Source organism: Callorhinus ursinus, unplaced genomic scaffold, assembly GCF_003265705.2.
Source record: "Callorhinus ursinus isolate GAN/ISIS: 27379988/994484 unplaced genomic scaffold, GSC_fseal_2.0 scaffold9, whole genome shotgun sequence".
In the NCBI taxonomy this organism is placed as follows: domain Eukaryota; kingdom Metazoa; phylum Chordata; class Mammalia; order Carnivora; family Otariidae; genus Callorhinus; species Callorhinus ursinus.
This window is the reverse complement of record NW_027397071.1, coordinates 31,262,340-31,281,789: the sequence shown is the minus strand read 5'-3', so window position 1 is coordinate 31,281,789 and position 19,450 is coordinate 31,262,340. Positions and strand designations below refer to the sequence as shown.

General features: G+C 40.8%; 2 protein-coding genes across 5 annotated transcripts in view; one reads left to right on the top strand and one right to left on the bottom strand.

The window, feature by feature from the left end:
• Positions 1 to 5,870, bottom strand: part of LOC112824201 (uricase) — a 34,130-nt gene extending 28,260 nt beyond the window's left edge. Inside the window, exons 1-2 of one of the 4 annotated variants that reach the window (XM_073896414.1) lie at positions 2,466 to 2,524; positions 1,938 to 2,031 (exon numbers count right to left, since the gene is read on the bottom strand). Coding sequence is in view for 1 of the 4 variants with exons in the window: in XM_025872030.2 (XP_025727815.1) it covers positions 2,466 to 2,495 (30 nt within the window). In the remaining 3 variants the exon portion in view is untranslated. Of the gene's footprint in view, positions 1 to 1,555; positions 1,574 to 1,937; positions 2,032 to 2,465; positions 2,580 to 5,768 lie in introns of those variants that run through there. The other 3 variants (XM_073896416.1, XM_025872030.2, XM_073896415.1) reach the window with 3 other exon arrangements.
• Positions 3,286 to 19,188, top strand: DNASE2B (deoxyribonuclease 2 beta). Its single transcript, XM_025871963.2, has 6 exons — positions 3,286 to 3,398; positions 6,303 to 6,480; positions 9,765 to 9,846; positions 12,162 to 12,323; positions 13,649 to 13,846; positions 16,749 to 19,188. The coding sequence occupies exons 1-6, from the start codon at positions 3,286 to 3,288 to the stop codon at positions 17,087 to 17,089; spliced, it is 1,074 nt and encodes a 357-aa protein (XP_025727748.2). The 3' UTR covers positions 17,090 to 19,188.
• The last annotated feature ends 262 nt before the right edge of the window (positions 19,189 to 19,450 follow it).

Sequence of the window (19,450 nt, the reverse complement as noted above, 5' to 3'; positions counted from 1 at the left end):
TTTCACAAATACCTGTATCAAGTTGCTTGTCTCATCAATTTTCATCAAAATAATTCCAGTCCCCGCCTTCCTCCCACAATAAGGATATCAACTTTTTCCTTCAGTCTGTCACATTCCAGATTTTACTCAGGACATCAACAGTCTTGTAAAAGTTTGAACATTAAGTTAAACTTAAACAGATAAATTTTCTGGCATGTAAATCATACCTCAAAAGCTATTGAAGATAAAAAAAAAAATAAATAAAGCCAGGAGCCTGACTTCCAGAAGTCCTCAAAGGATGACCAAATTTCAGTGAAGCCAGCATAGGCCAGGGGCTGGAGAAATCCAAGTTTATCTCAATCTCAAGAGATTTTCACAGATAAGGCTTCAAAGAATATGGACTCACGGCCGAAAATAAAAAAGCACACAGAGTAGCGAGGTATCATGAGAGAGAGTTGCAGAAACAACAAACAGCAAAGACTTCATTCCAATTTTAGTATACGTGCTGCCGAAGCGAGCACAAACAGCAAAGACTTCAGATATTGGAATTATCAAACACAAAATATAAAATAACATATTTAATATTTTTACAGAAATAAAAGAAAGAACTGAGCATATCTCCTTGAGATAGAGTGTATCTTCTCTTGAGCAAAAAACAAGAGACCATAGAAAAGGCCAAGTAAATCTGAGAATTTTGAAAAAAACCCAATAGAACCTCTAGAAATGCATTACCAAGTGCATTAAGAAACAGATTAAACACAACTGAAGAAATATAATTAGCTATTTGGAAGAGGTAGATTAAGTCACAGAATAATGTTGCCTAAGAGAGAATATGAGAACTGGAAGATAGATCCAAATAAAGAACCGGGATTGATACAGACACACAGGAGACAGAGTGTACGCAAGAGATGTGAAAGGGTCTAGGATGATATGACAGAGCGAGAGTGAAAGAGGCACAATTTCAAGGAGATCAGGACTGAGATCTTGCAGAATTACTGGATGAATGAACGCAAACTTTCAACTATGAACTAAGAAGCCCATGACCAAGTGAAGAACTCTACTTTGTTCACTATACTCGGCTAAGTTATAATGAAGGGGTTTTCTACTGTTTTTAGAGGTAATTGTACTGTGAAGGATCTGTGGTATTTTTGTCATCTTCTACCACTTGGGCTTCAAAAGTGGATATTGTGAAAAACATTCTATCCAGTTTGCGTTTTCTCCATCCACGAAATTCAGTTTCCTTTTACATTACTTCACTGTTTTCAGCAAAAACCAGGACACACTGGAATCTAGTGTTTAGGGTAATGTTGACATCTCTGGAGCCCCTCAATGTCCAGGACAGGGTTTGATACCTAGTGATTGCATAAGAAAAGTCACAGACTGACAATCAGCATGATCAGGTCAGCAACAACTGGAGATAAGAAAGCTTAACTGAAAGTTATATCTGAAAGAAAGTAAGCTAACAGCATTTTTCCAGACCTTGAAATAAAAGTGGATTTAGCAAATAGCATCCTAATACAGATGTCCCCCAGCCCAACCACAGGAAGGGCTCAGGTTGTAGTAAAAATAATCTTACCTAACATTTGTGGATCATTTACTTTTGGCCAGGCCCTGTGCTAAGCATGTAATGAGGAGAAAACAGGAATTATTTTATATCCTATTCAACAAATGTTCCTTAGCCTACATAACTGAAAACAAGTTGCTTATATTCTCTGAATGCATCAATGAATCTTAAGCCTAGGGTACTCAGCTATTACCTTTATACTACCAAAAGCTATCATAAGATAAAATTAATTTTATTTTAACTTAGAAAAATAAACTTCATGCTATGAAATTTTTAAAACTTGATGAAAAGTTTACAGTTGCTGAAATCCTTTTTTTTTTTGGATGCAATAAAAACATATATAAAACAAAATGATACCCACAGAGAAATGATCAGAAATTTTCTTTTTATTTACCAAGTTGATAGGTGGCAAACCTATCAGATACAGCACAGCCTTGGCTCAGGGCAGCAAGCCTCAAAGTTTAGGGTGTACGAGCATCACCACAAACCTTGTAAAAAAAAAAAAAATGCAGATTCCTAAGCCGAAGTGGAAGAATTCTGAGTTAGCAGGTCTGCACTGAGGCTCAGAATTCTGCCCCTTTTGTAAGCACCACAGGAAAATGTGGGTGGGTGGTCCAAACATCCTTCACAAAACTCTGTCTTTAGACAAATAGAGCCCCAACCCCTCACTTTCCCATGAACCTTGAGTCCTGAAAAACTCCAACTCAACCAGAAGATTTGAAAGATTCCAGTTTGGTCTGGGTCCCTAAGTGACTGATCTAGATCCATATTCAGAGGGACAGATCAGAGCCAAAATGATTTCCAGGCAGAGGGTAAAATGCTACTTTTTATGACAGCATCTTTAATAATTGAGTCAATTTAAGAAATTCTCTTCATATGCCTGTCTACTCCCTTCCCTCCCCCAAAAAGAGAATGGTCTCACCTTTTTATAGTCATTGTGGTAATGGGCCATTTTCTCTTGGCCTTCAACTTCAAATTCAGTTTCAAGAGTGAAAAAGAATAGTTTGGGCAAAACAGATGTTTTCTAACATTTTTTATCTGACCTGAAGGGTGAGCAGTCAATATGTTTACCTGATTGCATTAAAACCAATCGGACACCAAGGCCTCTTGGGAAACGAAAGGACCACGCTGAGTGGCTAAAACCAGAGGTGGAGACAATATGTAAACATCTTTGGTGAAATACAATTAAATTTGTTCTGACTTTGAGGCAACCCTTTGAAGTACTTTAGGGAATGTTTACTTAAGACTGAGAGTATTAGAAGTGATAGATCCTAACTATTACTAAGACATAAGGTTTTGTCATTTCTGCTCAATGAGTCAACGACAAGCATTTGCTTTCACTCCTGGGCCATCATGAGGGAAAAACATGAAATATATTTAATTCAACATCTACTGATCAACATGGAGTTCCCCTGCCCACTGAACTTCCTACTATATGATGTTCACTCCAAAGAGTTAACTATATATCCTGCTTTTCTCTCCAGAACTTTTGATGACTTTGCAAACCAGTCAACAATTCAGCACCAAAGCCTCCAGAGTCACGCTGGCCTGTTGTGACAGGACCACACAATGACATGAAGTTCACCCTGTCCTGAAAATGCCCGAACAGCGGTAACAGAGGTAAATGGAATCCCAACGTCAGCACCAGCATGGACTGACTGAGAGAGACCTGAGACTCGGAGTCCTCAGTCTCGGGGGCAGGTTTCCCGCTGTGGCACGGCGTGAAGGTGGCAGATAAAAAAATGACAGCAAGACCTCGGAGAACAGCCCTTGCTTTGCTCTTCTTTAGCCTCTTTGGGGTCCTGGAGGCAACAACAATATCGTGCAGGAATGAAGAAGGCAAAGCTGTGGATTGGTAGGTAAATGCAATGTGTGGATCGGTGCATGCAGCTAGAAAGCCAGAGTATCTGAGGCAAAGCGGCTCACTGTAAAGTTCCAAAGGAGTCTTCCACCCTGCCTCTCCCTTTTAAAAAGAGAGGAAATTAAAGTGTGTAAATGGGCCAAATATCCAAATAGCGGCAGGCTCCTGAGTTGGGGGGGCTTCCCCACTGAGAAAGAGCGCAGCAGCCCCTCGTGAACCTGATTTGCTGGTCCCAGAGGGGCACGGCTGGTGGCCACAGAGGTGGGGGAGGACTGACAGCCTCTCTTGGTTGGCAGTTTCCTTTCATTGCATTGTGCCTTTCTTAACAGAACCCTTCCAACATCCTTTTAGAGATTGACAAAGGAGAGAAGGCAGATTACTTTTTGTCTGACATGGGAGCTTGCTCTTCCCCTTATGAGAAGGAGAAAGAGGGCTTGATCGAACACAGCACTGTTGGGGTAACCTTGTTTATTAGGCAGCACAGGGCAGCTGTTGGAGTGGGTACTAGGTCACTGACCTCCTTCACAGTGTCAGAGAGACTAAGCACAGCATCACATCATGGTCATGGATTCTTCTAAAGCTTTGATCACCTTTTCACTCTTTAATTAAGGTGTTTAGTTTTGACATTATGGTCGGGATCAAGCTTTGCGTAAACTTCAGGCTAGAGAACACAGATACACTCACTCAGTCTCTCAGCAAACAGTTCCTGAGCACATGCCAGGCCCTGTGCTAAGTTTTGAAAATACAGATATGAACAAAACGTGGTTCTTGCCCTCCAGGAGCTCAATTATGGGCTGAGGGCATAGATGGGGCCATTGGGGAGCAGAGAGCCCAAAAAGCTTCTCTGAGGGAGTAGTTTTGAGCTAAGTTTTAAGAACAAAGGTGAGCTGCTCAGAAAAACCAGGGAGCTGCAAGGGCATCCCAGGCCCAGGAGGGAGCAGTGAGGAGATGATACAGGGGCAAAAAGGCAAAAAGCCACAGAGAGGGCATGGCAGCAGTTCAGTGTTGTTGGTGCTTCAGGAGAACGTGGGGAGATGGCGAGAGGGAAGCTCAGCAGGAGGCAATGGCCAGGTCATGAAAGGCTTCGTGTGCTGGGCTTCAGAGTCCACACTTGACCCTCAAAGGGAGCTACTAAAGACCTTCAAGCAGGGATGTGATGAGGTCAGGTTCATATCCGAGAAAGCCCACTGGCGGTACTGTGAAGGCCAGCTGAACGGAGACCAGTCTAGCTAGAGTCATGGAGACCACGAAGACTCACATTATGGGCAAGGCAATGTGTGGACCCACGTCAGAGAAATGGTAGTCAAATTAGAGAGGAAGGAACACTCTGAGAAAACTTGCCCACAAATGGGCTGAGGGTCGTAGGAGAGAGGGAGAAGTTAAGAAAGACTTCTATATTGCTGGCTTCTCTGACCATACAGATAGATGTGTTCCCTAGCTGCAGAGAAGAGCAGAGTTGGAGCAAAATATTAGAAACTTGGTTTCAAAAATATGGAGCTGGAGGTCTCTGGGACATGTATGCATGTAGACTTCTCTGGACCTCAGCAGAGAGGTCTGGGCTACAAACAGATTCAGGAGTCTTCAGAATATAACTGGAAATGGTTGCCCCCCCCCCAAAAAAATGTTTAAAAGCATGAGTTCTCATCGGGTATGTTGTTACACTGAGAGTTCTCCAGGCCTTCAGTGGTGGGCCACCACCGTGTGATTGACACATAAAATGTATTTTTGCCACAACTTAATGGACATCTTACTTAGCAATACCCGTCAGAGGGAATGCTGAACTGAGCAGACAGGGAGGCAGCCTCCAGCTGCTACAACTCACCGTGAGAGTCAAAGGGCGGAGCAACATCAGGCCCGCAGCAAAGAATAATCTCAGGTTTCCTGCCACATGTGAGGACCCTGCCCTGAGAGTAAGAACGCATGTGCAGGGCAGGAAAGAGCGCGTGTAAATAGAAGTGAGCGTAGAATGTGAAGCTTTTACGGGCAGTGTGAGACACTGGCGTGTGGCAATAGTGAAATGCATTAGCAGGTTTGCTTCATTGTATTTGACAGTTCATTGTGGGATTTTTGCTATTAGAGAGTATTTGGCTAGACCCGGGTGACTTTGCCCCCTGGGGACTTTCAACATTGGAAACATTTTTGATTGGCACAGCTGAGGAGTACTACTGTCGTCTAATAGGTAGAGGTCAGGGAGGCTGCGATGCCCAGTACAGCCCCCCACGGCAAAGCATGATCTGGCCTGAAATGTGAACAGAGCACATTGAGAAACCCTGGGCTACATGATCCAACCACCTCTCCTCCCTGTGAAGTCCCTGATGAAGATATACAAACAGGAGATAAGAGTAAAGAAGGCAAAATGCTTACTTGATTGGCTGGTCTTGGCCCTGAATCCTCAATGCAGGGCAGTCTGATAAACAGCTGAAGAATGTGGCCTAGGCCAGAGGCTCAAGGGAGACGCCATCTACTCTGCCTGCCAGACCCAAATCTCCGACCCAGCCAGCTAGCTACAAAGAGATGAGCATGCCAAGCACTTGGGGCAGAAGAGAAAAACACATCCAAGGCCTTTGCAGTCCAGCCCTGGGCTTTGGCCTCTCCCTAATACACCCATAAGGACCGTGGAAACAGAAGAGAGCCACGGTCAATGGGTACAATTCATACATGGGTTTCCCCTACAGGGACCCTCCCCACCGGACTGGTTACTCTCTCGAGACATATCCTGTCAGATTCACATTCCTTCTCTGGGAAGGAGCAAAGCTAAAGGTGAGAATAGAGGCAGAAAGCTGGAGCAAGTCCCTTTCCTTAGGCTTAGGAAACACAAGTGAAATGATATGTTTAGGTGCTTAACACCAGGGGAGCAGTCAATAAACGTTAGTAATTTGTAATTATTTCCTTTGTTAGGTTTATCTTTTACAAGTTACCTAAAAGGCAAGACAAGGAAAGCAGACAGACTGGGTTAGAGTCCCTATACCTAGACTCTACAACCAGAAGCTGGAGGAGGAGTAAGCAGCTCATGAACACCACCAAGAGTGTGTTGGGAAGGACATTACGACAGCTCTATGAAGCCGACGCCTCCAAGGTAAGCTATAGTTAATCATTCATCTGAATCATATGAAATGCGTGAAACAGAATCTAAAGCTTCCAAAAGATTTTAACGGCTAACCTACCAAACCCCCAGTCCTAGCAACTTGAAGTAAGCCAGCGCAGAATCTGAATCAATCTAAAACCTTAAGGCATATGTCATCAGACTCTACAGCAATGCCAAATTATTGGCACATTCAGCACTAGATCCAATAGTATCGCTGGGTAAGGTGTGAACTAATTACATATGGAAGCCTTCTGGCTGCCAGACTCTGCCAATTCACTCAGTACTTGCTATCTTATCCCTCTGACAGAAATAGAAAGGAACCCCCTCCTGTTATAATGCAATAGAGACCTGCAGTCAATATGCCATGAGGGATGGATTCCTGATGCTATGGTGGGGCTGAGTGGTGGTGGCCCACATAAAGGTTTCCACTTGGTCTTCCTTTTAACTTATCATTTTCCGAATAGTAGGTTGAGAGCTAGGGCCCTAGTGCAAGGCCCAGAACTAACTTGCCTGAATGAAGACTAAACCTGCTATCTGGACTTCATCAGGCAATGAGCTAACCAGCCAAAAAGACACAGGTAAGTAGGCTGCTGGCTCACTGTGGGCAGTCTCCCAAAGTTCCAGGCACCATCTGCTGTTCAGTGACAAGATACTGCTTTCCAACCAGCGGTGACAAATAAAATCAAACAATAATATTCAGTTGCATGCACGGATGCATTCCTAACACTTATAGAGAAGTCAATGTGTATAAATGACTCAGCACTTACAGTGTACTGGGCCTTTCTATAGGTCAGTAAATCTAATCCCCACAATGGTGTGTTAGACCCTACCACTATCGTACATGTATATGTGAGTATTTACTTAAAACATGCAGAGAGCCGTCCCTGTGTGGGCTAATACTCACTTTATTCACCTGCCATTAAGACCAGCCTTCAGAGCCAAATTACAAAGTAAGAATTTATTTGTAAGGTGCACCAAGGATGGTTCTAGGTGCTTTTTAAAATTATTGAATCCCAGCAGCAACCCTGTTTTCAATTAATAGATTATTATGTAAAGTCAAAACGGCCTTCTTTCCAAGGTTGGGGATGGAGGCTGGGGGCATAACCCGTCAGTGAGAAAATCAACACTTCTACTGTTCCTTCCCCACTGGGGAGAGAAAGGAAAGAGGAACACGGTAGAGCCTCTGTCATTTACCTTACTTGGGGCAGATGGTTCTTACTTTGGCAGAGTATAATAATGATCTTTGGAGGCACAACACTAGCCCCAGAGCCTAGGAGGGCAAGAGAGCTAAACTGCTCTGCAAAATAGAAAAGAGTAGATGAGAGCTAGGAATTAGAAAGTGTAAGAAACACGGAGGGAGACCGGGAGCAAGTCGGTGTAGTGATGTAAAACCATTCAATGTTTTGTAGCCTCAGTAAAACCTGCTCCTACACAAGACCTTGAGTGATGGATTCAGGAAAGAAAATGACAGTAAAGGGGTTGATTTCCCTGTCTGATTGGCATAGAGCCAAAAGAAGAAGAGCAACAATAGTGGGTGACATCCCAGGGAGACGGGGTGTTCTTTGGAAGCTGGAATTCTGTGCCAGGCGTGATGGTGAGACATAACTCCCCCACCTCCCAACCTGGAATTCTAACAGAAAGCAGAATGCAAGATCAGACCAACTGGTTTTAAATCTCAATTGTCAAGTTGACCTTGGCCAATATCTCAGTTATATTTGGAATTGTTTCCCTTCTTCTGCCTTTGTCAATAAGAACCTTCCATACACCTTCATAGTAACACTTATCAAACTATATTTGTAGTTGCCTGTACTTTCCTGTCTATATTCCCTGCTAGACTAGGGGCCAAGACTGTGCCAGTCTTGTCCAACATCCAGTAGTCAAAATAATACCCAGCCTAGGTGTTAAAGAAATAAAGCTGTCCAGAGGCACATGCGTAGGCCTACCTACTCTTAAGTCCATGGTCTTTCCCCTTTATCAGAGAGCCTCCCTTCACTAGGGCTACATCCCATTTGGTTAGAATAATACACTTTATCTATTATAAGAATAAAGCTCCTCCGGAATCTTCCCAGAGCCCCTTCACATTGCATACTAAAGGCACACAATGGCCTCCTGACCACATTCAGCGCCAGCTCATTGAATCCCTAACTGTCAGAGTCCTCCGGCAGAGGACGTGAACGCCAACAGTAGCTATGGTCAACTGTGGAAACTGAGGGTAAGGAGACAGCTTCTTTTCCTGGATATTCATAAATATAGGAGCCAGGAATGCTTCACAGACTATAGGGTGCATTTAAAAAGAAAGTTTTTAGATTACATCAAATAATGAAGCAACTGTAAGCGACTCCGTTATTGACTTTTTTTTCTGAGAGAAAAGGAGGAGCCTTTTTTTTTTTTTTATAGGAGCTGGGTTGTTCTTTCTTGCTTTTAATTACATCCCCAGATTTTTTTAAATATCAACATTATTGGCTTGAATAAGAATCGCTGCATCATGACACAAATGAAATGGAACCACACAGAACAAATATAAGCACGTTTCCAAAACATGACATAAGAGATACCACCAGAATAATACCTTCATTTTTACTCAGAGATTTGGCCAACTGTTTAGAAAATTTACTCGTATTTCGACTTACCAGAGGAAATCCAATATCACACACTCAACTTCACCACTTTTTCTAAGCAGAAAATATCAGGCAAGAAAGGTGAAGTGACACTGAGAAATGGATTGAAGGGAAATCCTCCCCTATAGGGAAGTAGTGGGAACAGAGAATGAGGAATCCTGATTAAACACAAAACTGTGACCAAGCGGTGAAGCACAACATAGGCAGAGTCACCCCAAAAGACCCTGACAGCCAGTTCCACATTGTGCCTCTAATATCAGTGGAAGAAACCCAGGTGTAATCCTTGGCTGGTTGTTCCTACTTCAGTTCCTGAACAAATATTTAAGTACTCCTTTATTATACCCCGGTTGCCAAATGAGAAACGCGGGTCCAAAACAACCAAGAGAAATAGGAATATTGCCCGTGCATGCACATCACAATGCATAGGGTCCCTGTCACGTGAGACGAAGCCATACATGGTTGAGAATTGACTTCCGGTTCCCTGTCTTGCATGGCTCAAAATTCACATTGATGGGGAAGCTGCCTATTAGGAGAATGGATGACTTCTCATGTGTATTAATGAAAGCTTTGTACTGCAGTCTGGGCGGCTGGTAGAAATGTGGTGAGCATTTATGAGTGTAAGATTTACACCATTATAACCCTAATGTATTCCTGCAGAATAATAACACAGCCTATCTACTATACAATGATGGGGTCCCTACCTCTGTGAATTACAGCAGAAAGTATGGACACACTAAAGGTATGACAAAAGCTGTTAGGTTTCTCTTTCCTCCTGGAAATCAACATTCTCTTAAATGTTCTGTCTTGAATATTCTTACATTCCACGCTAAAAAGATAGCTTTTCTTTTTAATGGTTTGAGTTATCAAAATGCATGATTTCTATATCACAGGTTATAATTACATCATTTGACTTGGAAATCTCCTTTTCACAAATTCCATTTTATTTCTTAACATTTAAAAATACATGCTTTATAGGAGAAATCCAAGGACTGACTACTGGGAATACCAACCAGTCTATCTATGTGTGTGTTGTGTGTGTGTGTGTGTTTGTGTGTGTGTATGCACACATTTCAGTCAGATTCATTGGGGTATAATTTACACAGAATAAAATTCATTCTTCTTAGTGTACAGTTCCTTTTGAAATAAATATTTTTAGTGAAAAGTATTTTAAATAGATTTTTTATATTGTAATTTTGTTACATATATTATAATTTTTATTACAGGAAATTTTATTTTTCTATTTATAAACTATATACATATATATATTATTTAAAAATTCAAAATGCCAAGCCAACAAAATACCTGTAATCCTAGGACCCACTAGATAATCACAATAATCCTTTCTACTTACTTTTTCTATAGTATGTATTTTAAAACATTTTTATAAAACCATTGTAATGACTATTTTCAACCGCTTTTCAACTTAATACATCATGAATAATTTCCCACGGCAACAAGTATTTTTCAGAAGGTCCCAAACACAAATGCCTTCAGGGACAGGCAAATGGACGTCAGCAAGCCAGGTGGGCTGAACTAGCAGGTCACTGAAGAACTGGAGGGTGCATACTTTGTCAAAAGAGGCAGATAGTATTCAGCTTGCCTTTTAGGGATGCAATTTTTCAGGAGATGTTGAAAATTAGTATTTGTGGAAAATTTCCCCAGTGTTTAAATGTTGGCAATGAACTCAAAGTTACTCTGTAAGCATAATAATATGTATCTGCAGGCTAGATTTGACCAGTAGGCTGCCACTTTGCAACCTCTGATTAAGAATATAATTTGTAATGGCTGTCAAATGTCATGAGCATTGAAAGCTTTTGATTTAGCCAAGTTGCCTTCCTGATGGTCCTATTAGCATGGAATTCAGCAATTTTTATAGTACACCACATTCTCCAACCTCTCCTCCAACAACCCTCAACCACCATTCTCACTCCACCCTGTTAGTTGCTAAAAGGGTTTGGGAAAAAGACTGGAAAGGGAATGAGACCCCATGGCCAGAGGGGGTGTTCTCTTTGTCAACAGGTGCCTGACATCCTGTGGCATTAGTACCAGGGGGTTAGGATTTCAGGCAAACAGCACACTCATCTGGGCAGAAGAGAGCCTCTGAAGGTCATCCAGCTCTTTTAGGGAACAGGACTTTGGACATTTTCCCCCTGGACACAGGGAATAGTTCTATATCCACTGAGAGACCAATAGTGTTCTTTCCTAAAGTGTGTCCTTTGCAAAAGAAATAACTGGCAGGCATTTGGTTTCCACTCTAACAATAAGACAAACATGAATACTTTATATTTGCATGGTCATATGCAAACTGGAAAGTCTAGTCAGCATACCAAAACGATCCCAATTTATTTATAAACACAGAAATAGTCACAGATGCCTGTTGGATAGGATTCCTTTTGCCATGTCACAAGATGATGAAAATCTTTCTGTTTCCTTCCTTTCCAGTTTTCATGTTATTTTGCTTTAGAAATCTTCACTAAACACAATTAACTGGGCTGTTTTGGCATGGCTTCTCTTTTAATTCTCTTTGCCTCTTGTTTCTGGGCTTGTGGAATTGACTGGTCTTCTACACATAAGCGAGCATCAGTTTCTTACAACAAATTACCACAGGTACATTTCTCCACTTGATATTTTTCTCTTTCAGCTCTTTTTTAGCCAGCTTTTGAAAATAGCTTAGCTGCTTAGCAGTAAAGAGACTCGTTATCTGAAGCTTGCCAGGTGACTATATAGTTTAACAAGGTCAAATTCCAATTCAGCAAATTTGCATTCTGCCAAAACAAATTCTCCTTATGATTACAACATGAAATTCCTCTTAACTCTTCACAGGGTGGCTGCCCTGGCTCTCTTTTTGGTGGCTTATTATCAGTAATGGGGCAATGTGATGTGTACCTGAATTGGTTTTGAAATCTTTGAAAAACAAGCATAATCTTTGTGACTTTTAACGGAATAAAACATTGGCCTGAAATATAAATGGGCTTAAATGTTGCAGCTTTGAGCCCTATTGTTGAATGGAGATTTGTTTTTCTAATGTATCTGTATTAACTGTATTTTTGGTAGGCTTACTGCTGTGGAACAGAGTCCAGGGAATCTGGCTGATTCATTCTATTCCCCGGTTTCCTCCAACTCCTGAAGAAGGCTATGATTATCCACCCACAGGAAGAAGACATGGACAAACTGGCATCTGCATAACTTTTAAGTATAACCAGTATGAAGCAATAGGTAACACTAGAATGTGTTAAAAAAGAGATAGCAACGTTAAAGAAAGGATTTGGAAATGTATCATCTATTTCTCTATTTCTCTATTCATTAATACTCTGATACCTAGATTCTATTAGATTCTAATATTGGCGTTGCCATGGTGAGACCTTGAACAGGTTCACTTACTAGACCTTTGTTTAGCCACCGATGAAGTCTTTGAAATTGATCAGGGGTAATATTTTCAAATGTCTGCAGTGGCCAGGCAGGTAATGAAAATGGGTGAAACAGACAAACAACACCACATGGGCAGTGGGGACAGTGACAAACTGGGGTGTTGACTCTCCCCTCAAAAGCCTCAGCTCTGCCATGTGGCTCTGCAGAAAAGCAGACCTAATGGTATCAGATCTCTATATTTTTCAAGAGGAACTAGGAATCTAGGGATGGGAGGGTGGGAGAGAGTCGGAAGAAAAGTATGGTCTCAATCTTATTTAAAAAAATAATTGTGCAGATTACATGTTGCTTGCAGACCACCAACTTGACAGCTCCAAGCTGCATGATCTTCCTTTGAGATCCCAAGCTCAAGCAGCCAAAAATGCTTGGATTTGGAAAACTATGGTGGGGGAGAAGGAGAAGTAGGAACACTGTTTTACCAATCTCTTTTTACTGAGGATGCTGCTAAATTGTAGTAAAGAGTGATTTACCTTTAAGTATAGGAGATTTAGAATATGTTTTTCATTAAATTTCTTCCTTATGGCAAGGATTACTGAGGCTCTCACCCAAGTTAAGCCCTAGTTTAACTAACTGAGTTCCCGTAATGATTATAGAGATGAGTAGCATAGAGATTAGGTGTACATGCTGATGAGTTGACCATTCTTTAAGCTGGATGATCAGTGCACGGGAGTTCTCTACTTTTGTATATGTACATATTTGAGAAAGGAACATATGAGCTCCAATGCCAGACTGCCTGGATTTGAATATCAACGCCATCAGTTACAAGCTTTATAACCCTGTGCATGTGACATAAATTCTCCATTAATTCAACTGTAAAATGAAGATAATGATAAAAGAACTTACTTAATAATATGATTATTGTTAGGATTGAATTAGTACACCCATGTAAAACCCATAGAACAATGCCTGGAAAGTAGGAAGTACTCAATAGGTGTCAACTATTTTAACCAAGAGTCATTTGAAAGCTATTGGTTTAAAGAAGGGGCTATTGTTGTTTTTGTTTGTTGGTTTTCTTTTTTTGCTTTGTTTTTTAATTCACAATAAGATCTATAATATCAACAAGAATTTCCATCTGTGTCCTAATTCTCAACTTTTCTTTCTATTTCTTGATCCAGATTCTCAGCTCTTGGTCTATAACCCAAACATTTATAGCTGTTCCATCCCAGCCATCTTTCACCAGGAGCTCGTTCACATGCCCCAGCTGTGTACTGGGTCCAGCTCATCAGAGATCCCTGGCCGGCACCTCACTGCACTTCAGTCAGCCCAGGGCCAAAAATTCCTCCATTTTGCAAAGTCTGATTTCTTCATTGATGGTATGAAAGATCATGATCCAACCATATGTAACTGTGCTGTTGGACTCACTTTGGATTGTACAGAGGAAATATTCTGATTATTCAGGGATAGGGAAGTAGAAGGGAAGGGAGGAAATAGGAAGGAAAGGGAAAAGGGAAGTTGGATCAGTTCAAACATTTGCCTGCTCTGCTTGAATAGCACAATTGCTGATCCAACGGCCAAAGTATCTCACCATCATCCAGCCAGGGGCCAGTGAAAACTCAGTCTCCAGCCTCGGTTGGGCACAGGACCACAGCTGTCTCCTTTTTTTCCATTCCCTAAGCAGCTATTTTAAGCCTTCTTTACTCTCAAGTCCTTTACATTACCCTGACACCTGATTCTCAGCCTCACTTTTTCCTTCATAGAGAGAACAGATATCACCAAGGAGAAACCACTTCAAGGACAAACCCCACCCAAAACAGTAGGAGGTTCCTCAAAAAATTAAAAATAGAAATATCACATGATCCTATAATTCCACTACTGGGTATTTACACAAAGAAAACAAAAACACTAATTCAGAAAGATATATGCAGCCCTATGTTTATTGCAGCATTATTTACAGTAGCTAAGATATGGAAGCAACCGAAGTGTTCATCAATAGATGAATGAATAAAGAAGATGTGGTGTATGTATACACGATGGAATATTACTGAGCCATTAAAAAGAATGAGATCTTACCATTTGTGACAAAATGGATGGACCTAGAGGGTATTATGCTAAGTGAAATAAGTCAAACAGAGGAAGACAATGATTTCACTTATATGTAGAATTAAAAAAAAAATGAACAAACACCCCTCCCAAAAAAAGCAGAAATGGACCCATAAATACATAGAACAAACTGATGATTCCCAGAGGGGAGTGAGTAGAGGGATGGGCAAAATGGGTGAAGGGGAGTGGGAGGTACAGGCTTCCAGTTATGGAATGAATAAGTCACAGGGATGAAAGGAGCAGCCTAGGGAAATAGTGGATGGTATTATAATAGCATTGTATGGTGCCAGATGGGAGCTCCACTGTGGTCAGCATAGCATGATGTACAGAGTTATCGAATCACTATGTTTTATGCCTGAAACTAATGTAATATTGTGTGTCAGCTATACTTCAATTTTTAAAACTAGCTTAAAAAAAAAAAAAGAATATACCCACTCTCAACAATCTTATCTGTTTCCGTTCCTTTTCACGAGTTTTCTCTCATCCCAACAGAAGAAGTGCACCCCTTGTGCCTTGGAACCCCTCCCAGCCTCAGAATACCTTGATTCATCCACCTGATCTGTTCTCCCTCTTCTATTTCAACAGACCCACTCTATAAGCTCTGTCCCCTTAGCGCACAAACATTCCTAAAAACCTTCCCTTAGTTCTAGATCCCCTTCTCTCTGTTTCTTCTTTTCTTCCAAATTTCTTTTTTAAAAAACTCTTCAGAACATTCACTTGCTCGATGCTCCTTCACTGCAGTCTTGAGCCTCTGTCTGTAGAGACTCCAATCTCTCCCCAGTCACCAATGACTCTCTTAGTTGACCTCACTGTCTTCCTTTCTTCCTTGCTTGCTTGCTTGCTTGCTTCCCTCCTTTTATATTAGATAAAATTTACCGAATGCCTACCACTTGCCAAGCCCTGTGTTAGGCACCAGACAGAGATCCAAACATTAACAGGACAGAAATAGCCTCCACAGAATTTGGCACTGTTAAAACTTTTCCTTCCTGAAACACTCCCCCTCCCTGATTTTGGGGAGTATATAGTCTCTTGGTCTTCTTACCACCTCTTGTAAGTCTCTTCTGCCTACTCCTTAGGTGACTGAGTTGCCATGTGGTCCTCTACTCTTCCTTATTTCATTCTACGTACTCACTCTAGGTTCTTCTAGCAAGGCTTCGGGTGATTCCCAAGACTAGATCTGCACCCCAGACCTCTGGACTGGCAGATGTATTCAACAGTGGGTGGGACATTTCTACTTGGAGGTGGCCCAGCCACCCCAAATTCAACCTGCCAAACTCATCATTATCCTTCACAAATCCACTATTTTTTTGTATTCTGCGTAGTCCGCTGGGGACTCTAGATCCCTCCTTTTCCTCACCCGTCTATCAAGTCATCAAATTTAATCAGTTCCAGGTTCTTAGTAACAGTCACATTTATCTTTTCTTCTCCAAACTTTCTGCCACTGCCACAGTCCCACCTATGTTTATTGTCACAGTTATTGTGACAACCTGACGTTTTTCCTATCTCCAATCTAATGCACCTTTCTCAGTTCATCCTCCACATTGCCTCTCGATTGATATTTATGATCATAAACCAGTTTCTATTAATTCTCCATTAATACTTCTTTAAAAACTCCCCCATTGAGGGGCGCCTGGGTGGCTCAGTTGTGTCTCACTCTTGATTTCAGCTCAGGTCATGATCTCAGGGTCATGGGATGGAGCCCTGCATTGGGCTCTGTGCTCAGAGCAGAGTCTGCTTCAGATTTTCTCTCTCCCTTTCACCCTCCCCTCTGCTCACTCTAAATAAATAAATAGCCCCATTGATTTCAGGAAAATCCAAACATTTTGGCATGATTTGCAAAGATCCCTAGAAGCTGGCCCCTGGTTACTTCTTTAGCTTTATTCTTTCCGAAGATCTTTTCAGGACAAAAATATATATTGCTCTCGTTTGCGTGGAACAGAAGACATTTTTAAACACCAATGTCATCTTAGTAATAATGATAATAATTTTTATTTACATATCACTTTAGCACTTACAAAATGTTCTCCCATCCACTATCTCAATTATGTTGTTATTATTGTGCTTGTGACATCCACATATCAGGGGTGAATGATGATTTCCATTGCTGAGGATATTTTCAGGGACTTATCTAAGTATAAATACTAACCTCACTATCTTTCTGCCTGTAAACTCTAGACATCTTTGCAGCCTGGATGGCTCAACGTTTGAAGACACACTTGCTAACAGAAACCTGGCAGCGAAAGAGACAAGAGCTTCCTTCAAACTGCTCCCTTCCTTACCATGTCTACAATGTCAAAGCAATTAAGATATCTGAACAGTCTTATTTCAGTTCTTACCAGGATCATGCCAAATGGTGTGTTTCCCAAAAGAGGACCAAAAATCGCTGGACCTGTATTGGAGACCTAAATCGGAGCCCATACCAAGCCTTCAGAAGTGGAGGATTCATTTGTACCCAGAATCAGCATATTTACCATGCATTTCAAGGCCTGGTTTTATATTATGAGCACTGTAAGTAAACTTGGTGAAAGGACATATTTTCAAAGCTGACAGTGGGTCTTCCCATACTAATCTTACAATCTTAGGCCATTCACTTGAACTCTCTGAGCTTTGGTTTTCTCATCTATGAAATGGAAATAATGTCTAGATGTGTTTAAGCATCTAGCGCAGAGCCTGCCAGAGTTGACACTTAAAAATACTGGTGGAATTTGAATATGAATCCCCCTACCAAGTTAGAAAAGACAAAAGAAAGTGTAGAAATGAGTAATATTTTTCAAAAAAAAATTTTAAGTCAGATTAGGAGAAAGAAGTAAAACAACCCACCAACTTGGGGGTAAATAAAGAAGAGTAACATAAAGAAACCATAATCAAATCTAACAATCTTCATTCCAGTGTGTTTCATTTTGGGAGTTCTAATCACTAAATATAACTATGATATAAATAAACAGTAAATAATAATATTAATTTATTATTAAATAATAAATAAATTTGCATTAAGTACTATTGCTGAATAAAATTTGAAATATGGTTCCCAATTTCAAGAAAATTACAATCTAACAAAAGTAATCACAACAATAACTAAAGCCAGCACTTACTGAGCATTTACTATGTAGTTAACGGTCAACCCATATTTTCTTATTTGATCTTCATAATGATACTATGCAGTGAGAATTATTATATCCCCATTTTACTGACAAGGAAACTGAAGCTTACAAAGCTTCAGTAACTTGCCCAATATTATAGAGGTCTATCTGACCTCTATAACTAAGGCTATGCTCTTTACTTCTTTTCCAAGAGACAATAAAAGAAAATGATGCGAAACAGGATAACATATATATGATGTCTTAATGCCAACCAAAACTCATGGGACATAATGGCACCTGTTCAATGAAAAGCAGAGAAAAAGTTGAATTTGTCTTCCTGTCAGAAGCAAAGATAAGCTAAGGGGATATTGAACACTAGCTAGCTAACTTACATGCTTGAATATATGAAGAGGTCTGATCTTCACAGAGAGAATCTGAGCAAAAATAATTCCAATAAAATAGGATTAAAAGAAAAACTAAAAAGTACAAGATCCTGACTTTAAAGGTGAAGAGGGTCAGAACTTGATCCAATAGCACAAATACAAATGAATGAAAAGGAAAAAGAGAAAGCAAAGGTCAATTGAAGAAGAAATTTTATTGGGCTAAAAATACACACAGTAGGTATGAGCCTCCCCCAAAAGGTAAAACCAGACCTTCTAGAAAAATGGTTTTATCTCAAGCTCAACAGAAGAATCTGAACAAGAGTAGAATCAAAATCAGAATCCATAGAATAAAGAGTACAAGAATGTGACAGAGAGAAGAAAAAGAAGATGTTGGCCTACTGGCAATGCACATTGAGGATGTGCTTCCCAGTGAAGGGGTGAAGGGCAGTGCCTAGACCCTCCTTGAGGACGGAAAAAATGCTGGAAAGGAATTGAACAGCCCCGGGAGTTCAAGGATATCAAATACCGATCTTGAGAGGAAGGAATATACCTTGGTATTGTAGTTCCCTGTGATGGAGCTTAGGAGTAGCCACAGCAGACCAAAGAAATTAGTATTGCTATCTTTCTCAAGCATATACCCAAGCCCATTACCCAATCAACCTGATCCCTATAGGGACACTGGGGAGTATATTTAGGAGAATAACATCATTGGAAGGAAACTGAAACTTTTGAGATTATAGGGGATGTTTTCATTGATTCCCTTTGGGAGGAAGAGAAGGATATGGGAGATATCAATAAATGGTTTAAAATCCTGGAATTAAAGACTCATGTCTAAGATGGAAGTGTACTTTACAAAGAAGTATAAGATTGTATTTGGTTGGAAACTACTTAATGTAATTGCAGAGGAAGGAAATTAAAATCAGAAATAAATCTATGGCAATAATTAGGGTTGAAGATGGCAATTCTAACATGGTAATTCCAAATCATTTCTCCTGTGCCCTCACCCTTCTTAGGTGTGAGCTTCTTAGAAAAGCTATTTTCCCCAGTCTATATCATGTGACCCTTTCTTCTCCAACTCCAAATGCTTGTGACACCAAAGAAAATAAGCCATATGGCATTCCAAGGCAATACCATTCAGAAAATAGCTTGAGGTAAGGGTACCACAACTGAGTCTTGGTGCTTGAGCACTTGATCTGGAGGATTATGTCCACTGGAGATAAGCTCACCATCGCCTGCCTTGTGCTTGCTGAAGCAGATAATGGTGGGCTGCAGAAGCTGGAGAATGGTGCAAATACACCCTGTGTTCAAAGGAGCACAGAGTAACATCAACTCCAAATGTCCAGTTGTCAGATGAGTTCCTTGTGAAGCCCAGCTGTTTTTCCTAGTCACATATTCTGTGACATACCACTATATT